At 44.1% G+C, this 19,294-nt stretch overlaps 1 protein-coding gene across 1 annotated transcript in view; it reads right to left on the bottom strand.

The window, feature by feature from the left end:
- Positions 1 to 19,294, bottom strand: part of IRS4 (insulin receptor substrate 4) — a 22,195-nt gene extending 2,901 nt beyond the window's left edge. Inside the window, exon 1 of the mRNA XM_005484473.4 lies at positions 15,532 to 19,294. Within this exon, the coding sequence (XP_005484530.2) occupies positions 15,532 to 19,012 (3,481 nt within the window). The 5' untranslated portion in view covers positions 19,013 to 19,294. The remainder of the gene's footprint in view (positions 1 to 15,531) is intronic.

Genomic DNA, 19,294 nt, shown 5'->3' with positions numbered 1-19,294 from the left:
ACCAACACTCCTGCAGTGCCTGCTCCAAGCAAGGAGCAGCAAGTCCTGACAGTGCGTGCCCTGTCCTCGGCTTTTCAGGAAAAAGCTTTATTTAGTTCTCATTAGAAACACCTCACAGCACACTCGTCCCTTTTTGAAGGAAGTCTCACTGAAAGGCAACACCCAAGTACAAAAGCACACAGCTACAGCCAGCTCCCTTCTTCAGGGGCTCCAAACTGACTGGAAAAGCCAGAAGTCCAAGTGCTTGCTAAAATGAGGGGCAAAAAAATACTCTTGTATTGCAGGAAGGTACAGATGGGCCACGAGGCACAAGCGAAAACAAGAGGGAGCCTGCCCTCAAAGCACAACATCAGCCCTGCAATTAACCATGCACATGCCAAGGTGAGAGCAACTCAGGAGTTTCCTGACATGGGAGACAAAGTGATGAAGGGCATGCAAATGCTTTCTGCAGTTACATGAACACAAATGAGGAACATATAGAAAGTCACTTTGCAGCTCTCTACAAAACCCCTTCCGCTCCCAGCTGAGCCAACGTGAACACCAATTTTCAGTCTGGAGGGCTACTGTGAATCACACTCTCCCAGCTGAGACAGACTGGAGACTCCTCCATCATTTCTGTCCTCTCAGGCAAGACTGAGGGCACTGTCCTCTGCCAGGCAGGTGTCTGTGCCCACCTTCTCTCAGGGCTGCAGGTACCTACCTGCAGGATGTTTCCCTGCAGTACAGTGAAGAAGGAAACAGCCAGTTGCTCTCATTAAGAAACAACGAGTGAAAGAGATTTAGGCTCAAGAAAACAACAGATACAGAAATGTCAACTACTTTTTCCCTCAAAGCCACACAGTGCCAGCTCTCTCCCTGTTCTGGGAGCTGCCCGAGCTGCAATATGGGAACACATCATTACACAGCACAGCAATGGCAGCACAGACCCCTGGAACTGAGGAAGGGATCTCAGGGCTTAATCCTGCCCATGCTCTTCTGGTGGGTCACAAGGACATCAGCTACATCTCACTGCTGAAGATCTCATAGCTCTTCCTTGCCTCTACTCCAAGGATATGCTAAAGAAAAGATGACCATGTAAAGAACAAGCATTATGTGTACTAATGCAAACCTGTATGGTTACTTACAAACCAATCATGAGGTATGCACACACAAACTCCACCCTGTGCTAAAGAAATTCTGACTTCTGTCCAGCTAAAAGTACTCTCCCTCTGAAAGAAATAAGAAAGCTAAAAAAATAGAAAAAAGACCAAAGCTCAGCTGAGCAGCCCTGCCCCATCCCAGCACTCAGCAAGGGCTGCCTGTGGCTCAGAGACAGAGGGGTAAAGGCAGTGGCAGGGTTGGCAGCAGTGTGGAAGTACAGAGGGGTGCTTCCACTTCAGGACAAACTCCCCTTTAATCCTACACAGCCCTCACCAAGGTCCAGGCTGCTGTGTTTCAATTTTTAAATATTTCAGTCATTTCAAAAATACAGCAACTTAGTTCTCCTCAATTAAAGGAAGAAACAGCCAAAATACACCCACAAGTTGAGAATCTCCATTTGTGTTATTTCACAGACATCATAAGATCACTACAAAAAGCTATTGCTTGGAACACACAGAGCGTGATGTGGTCAGCAATGGTTTTGTTTTCACAAAAGCCAACTGAAGCTATTATTTCTGAAATAATTTTCCTCTTCAGAAAAATATTGTTTTGTTGTAAGACCAAAGAATGAAAATATGCACCACAGCTTGCAATGAATCACACCTCAGTGATGCATGCAAGTCAAACATTAAAACAGTTAAAGCTTCTATATTAAACTTATACTCAATAAAAATTAACTTCACCAGCAACCCCCCACCCTTTCCTTGCTGTGGACCTGTAAGCTCACATAAAAGGAACTTCAAAAACTGTCTCTGCTTTTGTCAGGACATTTTTCCTCCACGCCTTCCACACAAGACACACCTGAAAGCTGTTTGACAAGTTATTCTAATCTCTCCAAGCACATCCCCAAAACATTTTGAAGAGCAAAGGCCCAGTCGCTGGAATCAGACAATCCCATATGGCAGAACTCAGTATTTACACCTAAAGTGTTTTGAAAATTTTCGTAAACTAATGCCAAATTACATTTAAGATATTTGGAGGGGAAGGGGAAGGGCTTATGAGCAAAAAAACCCCAAGCCTGCTTAAATCCTAAATTTAATTCTCTGAAGCAGCATGGCAACCAATTCTAAAGCAAGAGCATCAGGTAACTCTGGGTAGGACCTCAAACAGCACAGATTATTGATCAGAAACCAGAAGAAAGCCTGGGACCTCCCTGCAGCATCTCCTCTTCCCAAAACTCTGCACATCCTAAACAAGAGCTCATTAATTTCCTGCCTCCATGATTAGAAACTACACTTCAACATGTTTCTTCTCTGTTTTTAAGGTAAAACAGAATCGTGTGAACTGTAAATAAACATAAGCGAGTTTCACATAATCACCTACAAGCTGATGTCATTCCATAGAGCCTTGAGTCTTCCATACATGGAGCTATTGGTTGTCACCACTTCTCTAATCCCCTTATTAAAGCTGGAAATTGCAATATTGCAGTTAGAGCAGTACAGCTGGCTGGTGTCCTGAGTCATCAGCACTTTTTTGGTATGAAAGTATCAAGCAGATATATATATTATATACATATATGTATATATATATCACATTTATCATATATCTTTTCTCAGACAGAAAAGGCTAAGAGCAACTTGTGAAACTTGACCACATAAAAGAGAAATATTTCATCTGAAATCTAAGAGGAGACCGAAGTCTTGCAAGATCCCTCCCACAAAGTGCTGCAGCCGCCACCATTCCCAAGGGCCACCTCAGGGGTCCATCTGTGCTGCAGCCCAAGGCCCACAGGTGACCCAGCAGGAACCTCAGCACCCCAGACATGCCCTGCACAGCAGTGGGGGCTGCAGCCCAGCCCAAGGCAGCTGGGCAGCCACAGCCACAGAGCAGAGCCCTGGCAGGATTCCCAAACCCCCATCCCTGGAGCTGGGCTGGGTCACGGGGCCTCATTTTCAGAGTTTGCAAAAGAACTTGCACATGAAGCTTCTTGATGGTTCTTCTCTCCCACACCTGAACTGCTTCCATCTTTTCATTAACCAGTTGGTGAAGGAAACCTAATGAGGCCATGCAGTGCTTGAAGAAAACAGCAGTGCTTCTGTGAAGCTGAATAATCTTATTTCAGTCTCAATGTAAGACTCCTTAGACATCAATTTCCTATGTTAATAGTACAGATATGAGAATTGCTGATCAACAATAAAAACCAGATTAACACTTCATACCAGATCCCATATGAATGGATTTAACTCAGCACTGACTGAACAGTAAAGGAAGCTGACAGAAAATGGGATGAAGAAACTCTTCCATAAGATAAACAAATTATGAGATGTGAACTAGTAGAGACAAGAGGGACATTCTCACAGAGTAACCCAGCATTCCCTGAAGTTCTCAAACACAAATGCCACCAAGTAAAGCTTGGTAGCCAGATCAGACAGAACTTTCTCTTGCAGTGTAAACACACAGCTGTTCCTGGACAGTCACAAGCTCTTCTAAGAAAATCTACAGTCAAAAAATATATAAATCTGATAACTGATCATGGCAACAAAAAAGCAGCAAAAAAAACCTCTGCAAAAAACCTTTCAAGGCAGCCCAGAAATACACTACTCTAAGTAGTTTTCATTGCATTGCACCCTACACTGGGGTTTTCTATCCAAACTTCAGCTCTATTAATAGATTTTGCACAAAAGCTTCAGCCTTTATTCAAAATTGAGCTCTACTGCTTCAGACTATTGACAATAATACAAACTCAACTTCTTATCAATGTTTAATATGGAAACCAAGTCTAGACAGTATCCAAACATTTTCAAAGTTCATCACACGAAATACAGAAGCAGAGTTTGGAAAACTGAAGCAACATTCTCTTCATTACACAATTCCATTTCAATTCATCAGTTTAAGATGGGATCAGACTATAAAACTACAGGCAGCTGTCTGAATTTTGCTGACGAACAATCAGAGGAAAAAGATCACAAGGCAGAAGAGAAACTAAGGGGCAAATATTTAAAGCAGGGTGGCAGCATTGCTGAAAGATGTTCTATTTAAAATTAACACACTGAGAAAGCACTCTGCAAGTTTTCTATGCAAAAATCACATAGTTTTTTAAAAATTAGGGGCAGAGATATAAATCAGCTGTAGTTCATTAGATGCAAACCCAGTATGTTCCACTTGAAAATGTATGAGATGAGAATAAGGAATTTACACTTCATTTCCTCTGAATTATCAAGGCCATACAGGCCAGGACACTTTGAAACATACGGAGAGGTTCTGAGAACACAGCAGACATACCCTAATTCTCTCAAAGAAATCCATCCTAAATAATACCTGTTCTTACAGGAAAGGCTTTTACTGACATAATTCTGCAATTGATTCCTAAAAGGATAAAAGCTTTGCTTACAGAAGATATTAATTTAAGATAATTAAATTATTAAAATCTCCATGTCAAAGACTAAGACAGCTTAATGCTTTCTGGAGAACATTGCTGAAGTTCTCCATTTCCTGAACTTCAGGTTAGGGGGAAATCAGAATTAATCTGATTTATGCAGATCAAAAGCAGCAGAGCAGCCCTAGACTTTGTGCACACAGCCACACAATATTCCTGTTGTTCAGGAAAGCACTAAACCCAGCACAACCTCAGGACACAATGTGGCATCCAAAAGCATTTTGTGCAGCAGTCAGGCTGGGGCAGGAGCACAGCAGTCAGTTCCACACAGAGCCCTCCCATGGCAGGCAGGCCAGGGAGGGCTCATTTGCCCAAACACTTCTTCACAAATTAGTGAAAAATTTTCTTTTGCTCCAAATTTTACCAAATCCAGATTCTATCCCATGCCATTATCCTATTTCTTGGAATTCTTATTTTAATGGCATAGCTTTAGACCTTGCTAGAGGCAAGCAGAGTTACTTGAGAAAAGCCAAATTTCTTAATTTGCACCTGGCAGACACCAAGTCTACAAATACAAATCAAAACCTGACCCACTTGCTGCATCCCTCACATGTGAGTTACAGTGCCTGGGTGACCCAAACAAGGCCCTGACACACAGACATCCTGATCTGGCAAGCTCTTCAGCTACCTGCTGCCCACCAAGCACATACTCCATGTACTTTTTCCAGCCAACAACAGACTAATAATGCTCAAAATCAGCTAACTAATATATCCTAAACCTATCATTTTACTGACTTTCCACAAGCAAAACAAAAGCACAGAATTTGGTTAAAGAAAACCCTGCTGCATGACCCACTTTTCACTGGGTAAACTACTTAAACACAGCAATTGGTAACAATATCCCAGAATTGTTCATTCAAAACATGGGTTTGCTACTATTAGTGCTCAGCAATTTGACAAGCTAAAAACCTCTCCCATGCTTTCAGATAATTTCTCCTCACTTAGCAGAAATGCCTTATCTCCTGCAACAGTGGCTTCTTTTCCTGTTGGAATAAACAGCAGGGTTGTTTCTAGGAAGGCTGTATGCACACTCCCTAATGTCATCTCTGCTGCTGATACTATTCCTAGAATTAGTAAACTTGCCTGCAGTTTTGGCAGAGGTCTAATACCAACTCAAGTTGCACTGGAGAGCTTGACAAGAAGTTATTGGAGATTTTTTTGAGTTTGTTTGTTTGGAAGGTTTTAAACTAAATTTCTATTACAATATAACACAACAACACTAAAAATTTACTCTTTTCCACCTCAAAATACACAGTTCAAAACTTCAGATTTTCATGTTGCAAAAGAATCAAAAAAAAAAAAAAAGGTTTTGCTTTTGAAAAAGCATTCTCTCAGCAAGTGTGTGAGTTACTGCACCTGACCTGAACCACAGAAAATATGGGTAAATTTTAGCCAAAAAAAACAAAGTTGTTTGTGTGGCTTCTGAGAATACCACCTGCTGCAATTCCCTCTGCTCCAGTGACAAAGGTCAGGAGCTCTGAGTGCCAATAGAGAGGAATATTTCCTGTCTGTGCTCTTGCTGCAAAGTGGGCATTATGAACTGTCTGGAAACAAACAGGAGAGAAACCAGCCACAGCAAACACCTCTGTGCACACAGCCCTGCCTCCTGCACCCAGAAAGGACTTGGAATATTGGGAACTTTCAGTGGTGCAGAGAAAACTCCTGCAAGGTGTGACACTTCCCAGTGAGGAACAGACTGCTAACAAGAACCCTTCAGCCTGCAGAGAACATAACAGGCAATTTTAAAAGCCCAGATTACAGCACAGGTCCACACTGCATGTGGTACAACACTCTGGACAAGCCTAAGGCACAGAGGGCACAGCATCTACACAATCCTAAGTGGCCTGGAGAAAAAAGATAAGATTTGTTATCTCTCCCTTCAACCAGGGGCTGCCAAACTAAGCTGGTGCAGAGCAGGGTCCAAAATGAGCAGAGGACTGCAGGCAGCATGTCCTGATGGATTGGGGGCTGCTGTGGATACAAGGTTACAAAGGATCAGAGAGAGACTGGAAAAGTACTTGGATTAAAGAATTATAAAACAGACTTGAATTATAAAAAATCCCCCAAGCTGGAAAAAAAAAAAAAAAAAAAGAAAATCAGAGGCTTGGGTGTGTGTTTGTGGGAGGTATTATACACACATTATACACACCTGCCCTGCTCTTCCTCTGCTGGGCAGTGTCTGCTTGCAGGCACAGGTCTGGGGCTGGAGTGAGCCAAACTGCTCTCAGGAACACAAGCAAGAGAAAGGGCAGGGTCACTCATGACTAATGAAACAGCTCCCCACCTTCCAAACCACCTTTCCCAAAACTTCCTTTCTACATGAGTTTCACCTGTTGTAATTCATCCCTTTCCTCTTCTCAACCACTTTAGACCTCAACACCTGCAAGCATTCAGCACCACCTTTTTCTTCCACCTCTAGTGCCATAAATGATTGTCAAAGACAAAAGTTACTACACAGCCAAATACCTACACAGTCACACACCTGTGCAGGCTCATGTGTGCCAGCATAGAAAAATAAACAGATCTTTGCTATCAGTCACTCTCTATCACACACAGCAGTGGCACGCATCAATTTTTTACATTTGCTAATTTCTACATTATTGACTCTCCATTAATATTAGGACACCCCAAAGCCTGACTCACACAGGAGTGGAAAAGAAAGGCTCAGATTGGACTGCCTGTGCGAAGCAACATCTTCTCAAACCTCAGGACATGCCCAAGAGCCAAGGATTGGACCTTCAGCTTCCAGGAGCAGTTTGGGAGCTGACAAGGACAGAGTTAAACTGACTCTAACACAGACAACATTTAATCAACAGTGTCCAACTCTTGTTTAGGGTCTGCCTTGTGGAACACGGCAACATTAATACTTCAATCACTCATACCCTCAACAGTGAATCAAGCCTTGATGCTGCCACCACTTCCAGATTTACCCCAAACCACTGCAGCGTTGGTTCAACCTGATCTACAGACACAGAAATAAAGTCACTTTCTGCAGTGAAAGTGACTGTGCTGCACTCGAGCCTCCCCAGGTGTCATTCCTGCAGCTGACAGCACCCAGCAGCAATGAGCAGGTCCCATGCAGACCTAGAGATGGGACATTGGTTATAAATCCTAAAGGTGACTATCTTCCAAGCCCCACTGTGCCTTCTCTCCAATGCTAGAATAGAAGACTGCCTGAAACTCAGAGATGCCACCTAAAAACACCCCAAGAACAAGCCAGTAGTAATGGCAAGGCAGTTCCACCAGCTTGGCTGCTTCTGGAGCAAAGTCTCCCCAAGAACAGAGGCCCCAGTCCCCAGACACCACATTATCTGCCCAGGGATGCTGCACTGGGTGATCCTGTGTTCTGGTATGCATACCTGCTCACACCAAATCTACCAGCCACAGGTCTGCAGGAAAATTAACTTACAGAAGGGAAAAATAAATAAAAACAGGGAAAAAAATCACATTCTACATCTAAAAGGGAGAAGTAAACACTGGGACGTGTTCCTAACTCAGAGATACATGTTGGCCCACATTCCTCTTACCAAGATTAATATCCTGGCCAGTGTTCTGACATTCACCTCATCCTTTTCAAGTCATTTAAACCATTACAACACTGCCTTCCCTTGCTCCCTGCCATGTGCATACCCTTCCAAGTGCCTACACCAGCTTCCTCTCCTAGAGCCACTCTCAGCAGCCTTTTATCTCTTCCAGGCTCTTATCTGGACTCTGCCAATGGCAGCAGCCTTGATCTCTATCTTCCTCTCCACCCCAGCACATTAGGTTTCATCCATCTCTTTAGTTTCATCTTTAAACTGTAAGCTCCTTAGGAGAGGGACCAACACATTTACATTTGTGGCACCATATGGGGACCTCCATCCTGTCTACCTGTTCAGGTTCCACAACAAGTAGAGATCCTGTCTGGAGCTACATGCTTTCATTAACACACTGCTGTAATAATGTCTGAATGACCTCAAGATCAAATCTGTTCGTTTTTTCAGCTCATTTCTAACTGATTTCCTGTTCACCACAATCTGCAATTTAAAAATATCTTGTTCTACAAACACCTAAATACAAATCCCACCCACCCAAAAAAAATCACACAGTGAAATATAGACAAAAAAGGCCTCCCAAAGCATTTCACACAAAATTTTAAACAAAAAACAAATGTTGTTACGGAGCAATGTACTACTGGAAAAGCAAAGAGCTTACAAATTGTTCTAACAGATAACTAAAGATTCAAAATAATTCCATACAGGACACAGAAATGCCAGCACCTGTCAATAGCCTGAACAGGGGTTTCATACAAATGACCTATCCCACAGCCCACAAGAAAAGCTCTGCTTGGGCTGGAATGCAATCAGGACATATTATCCATGATACAATATCTGCTTCACTGTCACTAAGAACTTCCCAAACTCCTGCTAGCCTAAGAGATCTGGGTAACAAGAAGCACTAGTTCCCAAAAAAATCCTTCAGGTTCAGGCTATCCAGCAGGAAAAAAAAGTTACATGGTTAATTCATCTGGTCAGCAAGAACCTAAACAAAAAAGCAAACTGGGTCAGCATGAGTACAGGAACAGAATCACACTATTCCCTGTGGAAAGAGAGTATCCCTCAACAGTGCCTCAATAAATTCAGAAACCAATTTTAATACGTTTTTTGCAGCCCTTTTAATATTACTTCCTACAATTTTCAGAAGAAAAAAAAAGGCATTTTAATATTCTCCATCTTTCTGCAAAATTCTGTTCTAATAAAAAAGGAGCCTTCCTCCAAGCAGGCAGCATATTTATCAGCCTTTCATACCCTAGCAAAAAGGAAGTACTATTCTTATCTATTTATGCCCTAAATAATAATTCAGTTAGGTATTTATAGAAGTTCATAACATACATATACTATGCAGTGAATACAACCCCTATTTACCTTTAGCAGTAATTTATTAAAGTTTTCAGTTTCCTTGAGTCACATTAAATTGGATCTTTACCTTGGAATTACAGCCAAATCTTAACTATAGTAATTTCAGTATAAGCCACTTCTTTCAAAAACCCTCTCTTCTTGGAAGAATAAAAAAGATTAGACCTCACACTTAACTCACGAGTCACTGGCACACAAAACACATGTATACACACAGGTGCAGTCTCAATGGTTTGCATCCAACCATAGATCTAAATCAACAGAAAAATAATGTCTGGAAACAAGCAAAAGCAACCTCTGGCCCTTAAGATACAGCTCATGACTTGAAGAGGGCAGAAAATTCTTGCTAAGTCTACTAACCCTGTTGCTCCTGGGGTAATGCTACACCTGAAGCAAAATCTCCACAAATCCAAACACTTAAATATGTTCAAGATCATTTAGATAAGATACTCAGGAACACCTCTGAAATGCCTTTGATGAGTCAGGCTCATTTACCTTTGTCTTCCCACTGCCCTCAAGTATGTCAGAAATCCCTTCCTGATCACAGCTCTGCCTCTCAAGTAAATCATAACCCATCCCTAAGCTTGAGTGACCTTCACAGAGTTGCAGGGCTTGATTAAAACTGGAACACACTTCTCCATTTTTCCCTTGTCACTGCCTAAACCTGCAAGACAACAGTGCAACTTGTGCAACTTGTATTTTCATAGAATTGTTGAGAATATTTAGAATGTAAACTGAAAAAAGGTAAAGAGCAAATTTTCAGGGTGGACCATCAAGCAGCTCTCCAGCCAAGTCACTGCACACCATTTAAGGTTGTGTTGTAAGACAACAAGCCATTTTTAAGAGAAAACAGCAGTACCAGTACATCCTCAGGCTCCAGAGTTTGACACTCTCACACCTGCCTTCCAGTTTTATCACTCCATTTTCCTTTGAGCTGAAGAATGCCACATTTGATCACAACAGTAGCTAAAATAGAACTCTGGAGTTTGTTTCCTTCTTCAGCTCAGAAAAACAAACTTGTTAGTGCAATCAACAGAATTCAGCATGGTTTTGGGAGCACCACAGACCCACAAACAGAGCACACACACACCAAGGTACAACACAGCACTATAAGCTCTTTTTAGTACCACCCAAAACCTCAAGGTATAAATCCTCCCCCGAGCAATCAAAATGACGAAAATGTATTAAAGATCCTTTCATAAAAAAAAGACCATATGCAGAGAAAAGCAAACCCAAACTCTACCTACTGCTAACATACCACTGGACATACAAAAACCCCAAAGAAATACCTAGTGACAAACCAGCCCAGTAATCACATGCTGGAACACAGCCTCTGGAAAGCGCTGCCCACCCTCTGCAGCTCCAACCTGCTGCCCCAGCAACAGGGGAACAAGGGGCCCTCAGACACCAAGGCAGGAGGGGAAAATGTGAAGCTGTAGAGGGAAGAGTGAAAAGGTAATAATGCATTTAAGATTTCAACAGAAGACTTTAAAATAAAAACCAAAACAAACCCAAAAACAACCACAAAAAGCACTCTGAACCCATGGTGGATTACTCCCAGACCTCCCTGCATCCTGCAGCCAATGCTTTCACCTACTAGACAGCTACAAGGGAAAGGTTTTAGACTTCCAAAAAGACAAACGTCACCAGCTGCAATATGGATCTGAAGTCTGGAAAGCTGATTTCCAGAAGTATTTCAACACTGATTCCAAGTAAGCATTCTCTTTCAGTGGTAAGGGAACATTCTTGTCTCAGACTTTCTCACCAAAGTACCAGTAAAACTGAACTGATTCTTGGTCAAATATGTCATAATTAACTCACTCCCACGCAACATGGCAAAAATCTGTTCTGCCTTCAGCAGCTCACATACTACTCAAGAAAAAATTACTCAGGGTATTTTTAAGCATAGCTGCAAGTTACCCAATATTATTAAAGTGGCATCTGTTACAGCAAGATTAAAATGGTTTGAGTTGTTTGGGTTTTTTTAAGAATTATTATCTCAGCACTACTTCAAAGATGTAGGATACACAGCAGCATTTGGATGTGCTGCAGTAGAGTTCTTCAAATTATTTTTAAATGGGCCCCTGCCTTAAGTATTCTGCCAATACAGAAGAGCCTCAGTTTGAAACAAACTTTAAAACCACTACTTAGAAACCCAAAAGGAGTGGTTATTTGCTTCATATCCCATAAACTGTAATTTACTATATTAGTAATAGCTAAAACTTTCAGCTTCTGAATTTCTTAAAGTATATACTGTTCCTTATATTCTTCCAGATTTTGCATTTGAAATATGCAAGCTATTGGAAAGGATTTGGACAATTTGAAACATAAGTTCTGCATTACAGCTGTTGTTGTTTTTCTTCCTTTTAGCTTCCTAAAGTATACACAGCACTCTCACCCAGTCTGGAACAGGAGAGATTAAAAAGGTGAGGAACAATTATGTTATAATCCTGCACTTCACAGAACATCTTAAATAACAGCATAGTGCTAGAATATCAGGTAAGCACCACAGAGTAGCAGATAAGATTGAAGAGTGGGTGTAAAATAGCTGAGCTGCTATTAAGCTGAACATTACATTTACTCTAAACAGCTGGTTTTAGAGTCCAGGGTATCTTTGAAGGTATCATATTTCTAATTAAGACTGAAGAAACTTGTATTATACAGGACTCATTACGTATTTTATTACTGCCCATTCTCATTATCCTGCTTAGTTTCTACAAGGTCCAATAACAAGGTATACATTAGCTAAGCCCTGTTTGAAGTAGCTTTAGTGTTCTGTACTCCTAGCACAAAATGTCATGACTCAGATTCATGTAATCAAAACTGCAAACCACTTGCTTCAATATTGTGTAACAATTTCATGATGAAATTGTTTTGCTAATGACCTCCTTAAATTGCAAGCATTGAAAATCAGTATCTTATATTCTTATTATCATTATCAACTAAAACCTGAGGTCAGCTTTGCCTAAGCCCCTAAAAAAAGTTTAATAACAAGTCAGGCCTAGTTACCATTCCATGTTTGTGCTCTCCCCCTCCTCCATACATGTCATGAATGGAGAAGGGGAAAACAAAAAGTTTGATTCACATCAGTGAACCTGAACCAAAAGTAGTTTGGGAATTACAATGAGGGAGCAGTGATGCATTGGAAGTCACTCCCCCACCCTCGGCAGCTTGGAGAACACAGCTGAGTCACAGAACACAATATGCCACTTAAGCAAACAAAAACAAAAAGCAAACAGTCCAAAGCTGGGAAGTGTTTTCCTTCCAATAAAAATGTAGTTCAAGGAAAAGAGACGAAGTTCTCTACCTGTCAGAATTTAATACAGATGGGATAGCTCCTTTCTAGGAAGTCAAGGGTAAATACATCTGCTAAATATTTTCCTTAAGAATGGATTTACCTACAGAGCACTTTTTCAGGCAGAGAGACTGAAAAAGTGAGATGCAGTAAGAAAAACAGCACACAGTTCTGCTAAGTTTTAAAAATATAAGTATTAAAAATATAAATTATCTAAAGGCATACTACATCTCTTCAGGAGATGAGGTTTAAGACTGAAGCTTTATTTTCACTACTTATTGGAATCTGAAAATGTTTTTCTGGATTACAGAAAACTTCTTAAATATTAAAATAAAAGCTTTATTACCATAGAAACCAATAAGCTGTTTAAAGAATAGAGACTCCTAAAACTGTGCTTGCTCTAGCTCAGAGACATGATTTCATATGTGAAAATAAACAGCTTTCCTTATAATCAAGAGTTTTAAGTCACTCCTGAGAAACAGACATACACCACCAATTTGCAGAACTAAATTCAAGTCTGGTAAGCTGCTTTTAGCCGGGACTATTCCAAAATCTGTTCACCCCTTCATGAGCCCCTACAAGTGATAAGTGTCCACACCCCATCTACCCTCCTGCTATACACCAGAAATATTTTACACTGCCTTCATAGAAAACTGTTAGGCCTTGTATAATTTTGTGTTTCTCATTAGGACCATAAGGATGCTTGATTTCCTGGCAAAGCCCATGCTTTTTGCACAGAACTGTTTCTGCCTCCTTTTAATGCATTTCATTTCCAGAAAACTTCAATTCCCAACAAAAGCCAGCAGCTGTTATGCCTCTCACTCCTCTGCAACTTGTAATAGGGAAGGAAAAATCCCCAAGTACAGGGCTGCAGATACTTTGCTGCAAGAAACAGTAAGCAAAATGCTTACCATAAACACAATTTCTAAACACAGTATCTCTTGTAAAATATTTTTCAATGTAATATTTACAATATAGCTAAAAGGAAAATATATTTGTTCTTTTTTCGTCCTAATTATGTAAAAAAATACTTTATAATACAGATTTTAGTCATATAAGGGGAATAAGAACAAGTTTAAAATTCTGCTGGTTTTGGAGGTGCTTTAAAAAAAAACATGAAAAAACAAACACAAATTAGCTGCAGCAATCAGTGTGCCTCTGACTGCAGATTTAGCAGACAAATCTTTGAAGTGCTGAAAGACTGACTTTGGAAGAAAGCACTTCTTGGACTGGCAACTTTCAACGTCTTCTAAATTTGATTCCAACCAACAAAACAAAGCAGAGGAAAAAAAACCACTAAGGCAAACCACACATTTCTGAGCAGCCCCAAGCAGTGCTGCCAGACTCTGAATGGCATGCGAGCTGAGTCAGGCTTCTACTTTCCACTAGTAAAAGCTACATAATTTTAAGCTCCTGCAATACCTGCTACCTTTAGAAACTTAGTTTTAAATCAAAACTAGAAAAAAAAAATCCTTTCAGCGTTCAAGATTGTAACTAAAAATATTAAAAATGAAAAAGTCAGCAGCAGCCTGCCCCCTTACTGCTTTATCTGTGGACAGAGTAGACCAGTATCAATGTCCAACCATGATTAAATATTTCCTCCTGGTATCCAACAATTACTGACTATATGCACATTTGCAAAGAGGGGAAAGCATCATTTCCAACAAGAATGGTTTCCTACCAGAGAGTGCATGACTGTAAGGAGTTCAGTGGGTCACTGGCACCAAAGCCATGACTGTTCCTGCAGAGTTCCAGCCCAGCACTCACAGACACGGCTGCTCAGCCGGGGGACATGCAGTGACACCACTAATGACTGGCTCTGCTCCCACCGTGAGAGCTTATCACATCAACAGGAGCGTTCCTCCTCCTCCCCATACTCTTCCTCCCCACCTGCAACACCTTTATGTTTATGCCCACTTCAAACTGCGTTACCTTACCGCTGGGCCAGACACTGAGAGCCTGAAAGGCAGCAGCCTCCCCCAGCAGGTCCCAGACCTTGAAGCCACTGCTCAGAGCCTGCTCTTCCTCAGCCACAGGCATCCCTCACCTGCTGCACAAAAGGCACATCCCAGGGAAAGGTGACAGCTCAGCTGAGCCCCAGCTGGTGAATGTGAAGGCCATGAGCTGCCTGAGCCCCCCTCCACACTGGTCAGCCAAGCTCTCAGCCTTCTCCAGAGAATACAAACATGCTGTGGGGACCAAAGCTCAAAAGCAGCCACCAAACCTTCAAGGGAAAAAACTGAGTTCTGTTTACATAAGATTCAGCTAAATAAATCTGAGCAGATTTGCACATAAAAAAAAAGCTGTAATATGTATTTCAACTACATTAAAAAGAAACATTAAATATATTTAAGCCTCCAATTTAGGGGTCTAAACCAAATTTAGCCATTTTGAGGTCTTAAATAACAAAAATTTCAGTTCAGGAAAAAAAATGAAGAGTCATCTAGTTCCAAGAAGGGAAAAACAGCAAAACAGAAGCGAAGAAAAGAGCTACTATAACCTCAGGACAAGAATTCACAACATGAAATGCCATTAATGCTTATGCTAGCAAAATTAATTAAAGGGGAAAAAAAAAAGGCAGACGACAGTTTGGTAACACCCCTGACTGCCTAGAAGAGACACATAAGTGCTTTAGGCCAAGGACCACATCCCCTCTCACTGCTGTTCAGCGGTTCAGATGCTGCACTACAACAAAACTGGTTGTACTAGAATAACACAGGAGATTATAAAAAGCATTTACCCCACTCTGAAGACAGCACTAAGCAGACAATCTAATTCCTATGGTTAAGCAAGCATGAAAGGGAAGTGCTTTTAAAGTTACAAACCTTTTCTCGCGTTACACTTCAGCCCATCTGATCTGCTGAAATCTATGCTTACATAAGCTCCACTGTCCAAACCTGAAGTACCATTTTGGAGATGGCAAGCTGGCGCTGTAGTACTCGCCTCACAGCTTAGAGGGTCATCACGTAAATTCAGAGCAATGTAGTTTAAGCCATTCTGAAATCCAGTTGAGGTATCCCTGGACATTTTGTTTTCCTGACCATCAGAAATGTTTTCATCCGGTTTCAACCAAACGTTGTCGAATGAGGCAGAGCTGTGTCTTTTGCTACTGTCAGTAAAGAAAGAGGCTGAGGTGGTCACAGTCCCAGCAGAAGAGAACGTCTCAGAACTGTGTCTCCTCCTGCCTTGAGGGTCAGCTCGAATCACTTTCGGTCCTATAGGAGGGTCAGAGCTAGGGACAGAGAAGCTACTGCTACCAGCATATCGATCAACAATGCAGAGTCTATTAACGATGGAAGAAGGACTGCCCATCTTTCCAGCACTGTCAGATTCAGTGGCAAATGGCCTTGGTGGTGTGGCTGCCATGTTGAACGTCATCTCAGTGTAGTCATCAGTCCTGTTACTTGCCGTGCTAACACATGCAGCACCAAATGAAAGCCTGGCATAGTCAGGGTTTGGTTGGTTTCTAGGAATACTGGAGCTTGCATAAATTGAAATATCTGTCAGAGAGTTCGACAGTTCCTTCGCTGCTTTCGGTGACTGCACATCCAAGTCAACACTCATGTAATCAGAGAGCGGTGACTGCCTGTGGTCACTGCTGGAGCCCAGAGATGATGGAGATCCTTCTGCAGATAAGGAATAGGGCGTGTTACTCGCCTTCTCATTAAAATCGATATTGATGTATTCACCAGGGCTGGCTGGCTCGGGTGGGACTGTGCGATCGTACATCCTGGGGATGGTGTTACTCCCTCTCGTGCCGAGGGGCAGACGTGTGGGCCTGGCAGCCCTGCTCTGCCCAAGTCCTTCATCAGAACCCTTCAACGTCGGCAATTTAGAGATGCCATTAGCCAGAGTCTCACTGCTGACCCCCTTTACGTTTTCTGGTGCACCATACAAGAGTTTTCCAGGTGAAGACATTGGAACATATTCACTGTGGTCACCATTTTGTCCTGATAACGCCTTAAAGCTTCGGGGCAAAGAAAAATATGAACTAAAACCTTTGGAAACAGAAGCAGTATGAATGTAATTTGAATCACCGGGGTGCTTTGGAACTGAATTGCCAGGTGACATATCCATGTACTCGTTGTTTACAATCTTCTCATTACTTCCTTTAGAAGCAAATCCAGTCAAAGGACTTCGTACAGGTGAAGAGCTGCCCTTTGGAAACATCATCATATAGCCTCGGGAGTCGACCTGAGATGGTGACCAGGAATTGTTAATCTGTTTTGGAACAGACATGCTTTTAGGAGTCATTGGCAAATAATCGCTGGTGCTGGATAGAGAAGATGCGACTCCTGGCATCATTGGCATGTACCCATCATCCCTGGCTTTACTCCTGCTTTGGTTACACATGGAATCAAGGTTAGTGTCACTGTACTCCAATTCATGGTTATCTTTCAATTTTGGTGTTTCAGAGTAAAGTAATCGTCCATGATTTCCTGCAGAATCTTCATCCAACAAAGCTGTAGTTTGCGTTGTCTTCTGCTGCACTGCCACAGAATTTGGCTTTGTTAGAGAGTAAGCTCTTTTCCTGAAGCATTTCTCAGCCTCCATATAATCATCTCTTGAGCCATCATCTCCCTGCTGCTTATTCATGGACATGTACTCACTCAGACAGTTCTCCTCTCTGATAGGTGGTGTGTTTCCCAGGGAATCTGGTGTATTACTCCTCACCCTAAAGTACCTGAAATCTCCAGGGCTGGAGCCATACTCATCAGAGGAGATGAATCCCCCATCACTTGGGGAACCACAAACAGATGAGCTAGAAGGCCTGGTCAGCATGTCCGAAGCAGAACCATGGCCACTGCTGGAAGAAACACTGATGGGACTTGTGGTAGAGGGAAAATGAGAAACAGGCAGCGAAGCAGACCTGGTGTGGTAAGATGAGCTGAAAGCGGCTCTCACGTACCTTCCACTCCCTTCTTGCCGGCCCAAATTCATCCTTGCAGTATTCAGGTGTATCAGGCTCCCAGTCACTGACCTAAAAGGTCTAGTCATGGTTCCCTCTCCTTCACTGGAAGTTCTGAAGCGATAGGAGTTGTTGCTTTTGGTGGTAGGAGGAGTGCCTCCAGCAACGCTCTCAGTTCTAGATCTTCTCTGCAAGCCTGTCTGGCTGGGGGGTAGGTTGCCCAAGTGCCTTCTGGTGGTGATGAAGGATATGGGATTGGTACCGCTGCCACCACCAGAAGACTGGCTCTTGCTTCGGGGCCTGAACTCTGCAAAGGCCTTTAGAGCTTTCATCGTATCCAGAAAAGTCTCGTGCATATTTTGGGCAACAACCGAGTCATCCACTTGCATCCAGAGCTCCCCAGGCCCAATAGAGGCAGATCTGCCCACTTCAATGAAGAAGAAGTTCTCTGAGTGTCCACAGCGGCGAATGTTCATAAGCTGCAAGTGAACAGAGGGCACCTCCGAGTTCAGCTTGACAAGGTGGATGGCCTTGCTGGAGAGGCACAACCTGTACACTCCAGTGAGGTTTTTCGTTTGTCCCAAGCCTTTGGGCTTCACGTTGACCTGCCACACCTCCTTGAACACGGTGCCAGGCCTCAGGGTGGCCCCGTAGTGCTCATCATCCTCATCCACCTGCTGATCAGCATGGTCCTCCTGCTCCAGGAAGCCCCTCTTGCTCTGATTCATGAGCTCGCTGATGGCCTGGTACCAGGCCTCCTGCTCGGCTTCATTCTCGGCCAGCATGGCGAAGTACTCGTCCTTGGTGTACAGGGCGATGATGTGCTTGTGCTTAGCGTCGGCGCGGCGGCTCACGGTGAAGCACTGGTACAGGGGGATGACCCGCTTGGGCGGGGGGCAGCACAGCGCGGCCGCCCCGCCGGCCCCCGCCGCCCGCAGGCTGCTCTTGAACTTCTTCTCGCTGTCATAGTACTCCAGGCGGGCGGGGGCCAGGTGGCTCTCGGCCCGCAGGACGAAGTAACGCTTGTGGCCGTGCTTCTGCTTCCGCAGGTACCCGCATTTCCTCACGTCCTCGCCGGCGCCGCGGCCCGCCGGGGGGGGCTGCCCGCCGCGGCCCGCCGAGGGAATGGCCCGGCCGGGCGCGGGGGCGGCCTCGGGCGCCGGGCACAGCGAGGCGCTGGGCGAGCGCCGCAGCAGCAGCAGCAGGTGGTGCGGCTGAGGGGACGGGCAGCGCCCGCCCTCGCCCGCCGCCGGCTCCCCCTCGCCCGCCGCCGCGCCGAGCACGCCGGGCTCCTGCTGGGGCGCGGCTCCGCCTCCCGTATGCCGGGCGCCCGGCTCCTCCTCGCTGCCGCCGCCACCGCCGCCGCCGCCGGCCGGGCCATTCATCCCGCTCGCCATCTTAGGGGCCACGCAGGGTCCGGTGCCGCCGGGGACGCGGCACAGGGCGGGCAGCGGGAATCCGCGCTCACCGGAGAAGCGCCCCGTGCATGGGAAGCGGGCGGTGCCTCCTGCGCCCCCAGCCCGGTCCGCGCTCCCCCCGGTCGCTCCGGCCACTCGCACTCACGGGCGGCGGCGGCGGCACCGCGGCGAAAACATCACGTGACTCCGCGGAGGGCGGGGCGGCGGCGGGCGGGGCGCCCGGCGCGCGGGGCGAGGGGGCAGCGGCGAGCCGACCGGGCC

Source organism: Zonotrichia albicollis, chromosome 14 (assembly GCF_047830755.1).
Source record: "Zonotrichia albicollis isolate bZonAlb1 chromosome 14, bZonAlb1.hap1, whole genome shotgun sequence".
Taxonomy (NCBI): Eukaryota; Metazoa; Chordata; class Aves; order Passeriformes; family Passerellidae; genus Zonotrichia; species Zonotrichia albicollis.
This window is presented reverse-complemented; position numbering and strand designations above follow the sequence as displayed.